The sequence below is a fragment of the Cyprinodon variegatus genome, unplaced genomic scaffold (assembly GCF_000732505.1).
Source record: "Cyprinodon variegatus isolate N-32 unplaced genomic scaffold, C_variegatus-1.0 Scaffold1861, whole genome shotgun sequence".
NCBI lineage: Eukaryota > Metazoa > Chordata > Actinopteri > Cyprinodontiformes > Cyprinodontidae > Cyprinodon > Cyprinodon variegatus.
Window position 1 is genome coordinate 46,583 of NW_015152314.1, and position 5,078 is coordinate 51,660.

At 38.4% G+C, this 5,078-nt stretch overlaps 1 protein-coding gene across 2 annotated transcripts in view; it reads right to left on the reverse strand.

The window, feature by feature from the left end:
- Positions 1–322: 322 nt before the first annotated feature.
- Positions 323–5,078, reverse strand: part of zmym4 (zinc finger, MYM-type 4) — a 31,081-nt gene continuing 26,325 nt past the window's right edge. For both annotated transcript variants that reach the window (XM_015404803.1, XM_015404804.1), the window contains 4 exons: positions 3,785–3,899; positions 3,453–3,701; positions 2,031–2,160; positions 323–1,573 (listed from right to left, as the gene is read on the reverse strand). In XM_015404803.1, the coding sequence (XP_015260289.1) occupies positions 1,345–1,573; positions 2,031–2,160; positions 3,453–3,701; positions 3,785–3,899 (723 nt within the window). In that variant the 3' untranslated portion in view covers positions 323–1,344. The remainder of the gene's footprint in view (positions 1,574–2,030; positions 2,161–3,452; positions 3,702–3,784; positions 3,900–5,078) is intronic.

Here is a 5,078-nt window from a genome sequence, read left to right on the forward strand (position 1 = left end):
TTAAAAAGGTTTTCATCGACACCAACCTGCAGGAGTACGTCGCTGAGAATTTTATTTATGCTTAAGTATAGAAATAATTACTTTTAGAACCAGGATGGCGACTTTGATGAATATGCTTCCACATTTTTACACAGAGGCTAAAATCGGTACTTTTGTGCAATCTTTACTTTGGTAGCAGTTTTTAGGATCAACATTTTAAGGGATAATTAATGTGTGGCTGCATAAAAATGTCTCTTTTCTTCCCAGACATCCTGCTATGTGTGGAAAGTCTCCACATGTGCAACTATTACAGATGATTCAGACTCGTAAATACTTTTTCTTTTATGATATTTTATTAAAAATGAGAACAAACAATAGAAAACATACAGCTATAATCTAAAGACAGGTGGTTAGAATAACCAAGATACACGTAGATTGCTGCGGTTCACCAGCATCATGACCCCAGGACTCGTTGAGGATTAGACAATATCCCAAAATATCAAAACCTCATACCAAAAAACGGCAAAATATCATGTTTTGGGTTAATATTTGAGCTTCCTTTCCCAAACTTCACTCCTGCAGCTACATTCAAATCGTTTGGAGAACAAACATTGTTTGACTCCGCCCCCCTTAATCATCACAGTCTCAATGCAGTTTGGGATAATGAAATACTTTATATAATCCTTCCTCAAATCTGATTCATATATTAGTGTAAACGGGCTAAAAATGGTCTCAGAATTGTATTTTCCCCAAACAGAGAAGGCAGTTCAGTATCCTGCATGTTTTAGATTTATTTTTTTATACAAGTGATCAGGTAAAAATAATAACAGAGTTAATCCGATCATTTGAATCGGGTATTTTGGAGCAAACGTTTATCTAAACCAAGCAGGAAACCAACAAGCATCACTATCTTTAAAGATATTTGATCATTTTTATTCATCTTTAAAATCACAGGATTTCTGATTTAGGGGGGATAAAGTGGAAAAAGATCAGTCATTGTTCTGGGAACTTAATTCTTTTGCATAAATCCAGATCTTTAGTGTGGAAATCCATCATTTACCTTTCAAAAAAAATAAAACACAGAAGACTTGCGTTCGCTGAAATGTTAGGAATCGTAACACGTGGAAGGAAACAAACCGTATCAATGAGAAGGGTTTAAACTATGCAGCTCTGCATCTTTCAGGGCCGCAGAGACGGTGTGCGTTTGGAGATGTGCAACTCTTGCTCAGAGTTTAGGAAATGGGATTTTTCTGCAGCTCAATGCTTTTCTGGATTACCGAGAACAAGTTGTAGTGAACGTTGAAGTTTATTTACATTTAGACCAGCGGTTGAACCAGCACTAAAAGGTCACTTGGGTTCTCCCCATCAGTCAGAGTCTTCTTCATCTTCGGGTTGAAAGGTGGGGTCAGAAACCGCCTGCTGGTCTTTCTTGGTCCTGAGATGCAGCTCTCTGACGGTGAGGATGCGGGTCAGCATGGATTCCATGGTGACGTCGTCCAGAGGAGTGGAGGAGAACCACAGGGGGCTGTTAGGGACGCAGCAACGCTCAGGATGAAGGTAGAACATGTTGGTGCGCTGCTTGACCGACTCGGAGCTAAAAGAAGGAAAAGAATAGAGAAAAATGGAGTAAGGCTTTGAACTTGTAGACCTAATGAACATGCGTTCTTTCAGGTTCCAAGTATATTCTAGAGTTTTGGGAACTGGATCTTTTATTTTTGTTTTCAGAGGATTCCTTTGAATCGGTTAACACAGATATTTACATTTCTAAATAAACATTTAGAATAAAGAAAGCTTTTACCAAACATTTTTAATCAATAGCAAAAATATGCATAGGTATAAATTAAGTTGCATAAATAATTTTTTTTTTTTAAATGTTAAGTGTAAGAAGGTTTAGAGTTAATATTTGTAGAGTTTTTCTAAAAAGCTGTAGTAAGCAGGTGAACGGCAGGTTTTAAGGATCTCTAACATTGATTGATTTATTACTAATTGATGATTATTTCAATAATCAGTCGATCCTATCCATAGTTTCAGTGCTGCTGTCATCCACTCACCATTTGGAGAGGTAAAACTCGTAAAGCCTAACTGGGCAGCGGAGCGGGTTCTCAGTGTTCTCCATCATCTCCAGGATTTCCTCCTTACTCTCCTCTTCTTTGCGTCTCTTCGCTGGAACGGCGTCTGGATCTGAAAAACATTTTACTGTGAGCTGATGGGAGGAGGCGGGGCTAAATTATCCACTGATGACTCACTTTCCCACAACTAAAACTCAACGACTTCTCATTTGGTCTTTGTCTTTTAAATTTTAAAACAATTCTTAAAGCTAGAAGTTCCAATCCATCCATTGTTTCCCCCTTTATCGGCGACCGGGTCACGATGGCAGCAGCCTAAGCAAAGACGCTCAGACTTCCTGATCCAGACTCTCCTCAGAGCTCCTTCCGGGTAACTGAGCTCAGTTATAGACAGAAGATGTTAAAGTTTAATAAAAAATTCTGGTAAAAATGATAAAAGAGGAACATGAGAAGAAACAATTTTTTAATCAATTTACTTTAAGAGTTGTGATGCTATCGGCAACCTTGGCTGCTCAGTGGAGCAGTAGCACTGCTGCCTTAAAGCAAGAAGGTTCTTGGTTCGATTCCCGGCCCGAGGTCTTGTGCATGGAGTTTGCAAGTTCTCCCTGAGCATGCGTGGGTTCTCTCCGGGTACTACGCCTTCCTCCCACAGTCGAAAAACATGACTGTTAGGTTAATTGGCTTCTTTACAATCTCCTTAGTGTGTGTGTGAATGGTTGTTTGTCTCTGTGTGTCTGTGTGTTGCACAGACGCTGTGATGGACTGACGACCTGTCCAGGGTGAACCCCGCCTCTCGCCAGCTGGAGATAGAAACCAGCATCCCTCATGACCCCAGCAGGGATAAACGTAATGGAAAATGGATGGAATGGAATTTAGAAACCATAAATATGAAACTGTCTGATGCCTTTCTTTCATTTTATTCATTAAAATGTAGAGAATGTTCCAGCAGAATTTTCTCTGCGGGAGCTTATGCTAAAAAAAAAAAAAAAAAGCCAACAACTTTAGCACCTGATCAATAACCTGTTTTCCTAATCAATGAATGTTTTCTGTAAAAAAAGTACAGTAGTAGCCATTCAAAATTTCTCCACTTTCCTTGGCTGGTCCCCTTCAATTCCTTATTATTATTATTTTGTAATAAAATAATCTTCCTGTCATGATTTGTGAACATTAAGATCTAAAGAGAAGCATCATCTCCTGCCATTCGGCCGGCGTTTGACTTCTGAAGGGAATGGCTGCTACTGCAGCTGTTCTGTTTATGTAAACTCTGTCTGGTTTCTCCATCTTCCTGTTTATTCAGTCATTCATGGATGTTTCCTTCACCTGAATCTGCTGCAGGTTTTTATAAACGAGTCTCACTTTTCGTAAACATAACCGAACCAAGCGGGTTGTTACTGGTGTGAAATGTACCTGACTCGGCTTCGTTTATGGGAATGGGCGGGTAGAAGCGCAGGAAGGTGGTCTTGCTGTTGTCCGGGTTGGTTTTGGTGCAGCGCATGACGTGTGCAAAGGAAAGCTGGCGGTGCTGCTCCACCGTGGTGAAGCCGAAGTACTTGCAGCAGAAGAAGAGCAGAGTGTTGAGGAGGACGATGGGGGAGTACGCCCCCAGCTGTTTGCACCCCCACAGGAACTCCTCCTCCACCCGGGAATGGATGTATCCTGTGGAGGAAACGGGAACGGTGAGGAACCCCCCCTGATGATTCCCTACCAACTGTGACTGTAGCGGCTAACGGTCAGCTCACCTCGGCGGGTGACGGTGGGTTTGAAACTCTTCAGCATGTTGGTGAAATCTGAGGAGAACTTGCAGTAGAATCGATCCATGAAGATGTTTTCCACACGGCCATTTTCAAACAGATACTACAGATAAAAACACAAACAGAAAAAATAAGTTTCTGTAAAAGTAAAACATTTAAATTCACATCAATTAGAATCATTAAAGTGTTGGACGAGGTTCTGACATGGAGAAACTGAACTACAGTTCAGACTAGAGCTGCAACTAAACATCTGTAGATTAATTTTATTATTTCAATAATTATAATAGTAATCGGATATCGAAAGGTTCTTTAGAGAAGATTCTTTTACAGAATTAAACCAATTAAACTAAATCTTTTTTCACTTGAGGAGCTCTGGATAGTATGGAAGAGGATTAGGGCCACTGAAAAAAAAAAAGTTAACTGATTTTTACATTTTATTTCAGTTTAAAATGGGAAAAAATACAGAATTCTTACTTTTTTTTTCAAAATTCTAACTTTTTTTTCCTCAGAATTCTGACTTTTTTTTTTCAAAATTCTGACTTTTTTTTTATCAGAATTCTGACTTTTTTTAATCAGAATTCTGACTTTCTTTTCCTCAAAATTCTGACTTTTTTTTCAGCATTCTGACTATTTTTTAATCAGAATTCTGACTTTCCCATATTAAACTGAAAGAAAATTTTAAAAAATCAGTTAACTTTTATTTATTTTTTTCAGTGGCCCTAATCCTCTTCCGTAGGATAGAGCATATTGACAGACAAAATTTTTTATTTTTTTTTTATCTGAAATATAGAATATGTAATAAACATATCTAAATATGTATCTTTTTCATTTTACGTAATTTTATTTTTTTATTAAGTTTTACAGGAACACTTATGGTTGAAGTGAATAAAAAAAAAAAAAAAGGAAAAAAAAAAAAAATAAATACTTACTGCTCTAAGTGGGTCGTTCAATTACTAAGATAGTTGACGATTATTGAAATTATCGGATTAATTGTATCCGCCCTTGATTAGAGCAATTAAAGTATTTTTTTTTTTATTTACCCAGTTATAATAAATCTTACATGGCCTTTATTATAAACACTACATTCAGTCATTCAATCAATCACGCACTGATGGTGGTGAGTTACATTGTAGCCTAAGATGCCCTGGGGCTCAGTGAATGTCCACGCCGCCGGTCACCATGACGCTGAAAGCCCGCGCCGTGCCTAAACCGACACATCGGAAGCAGGTTTTCATTTTTAAAAACAATTGACCCCAGTTACATTTAAACTCCTGCATCTGAT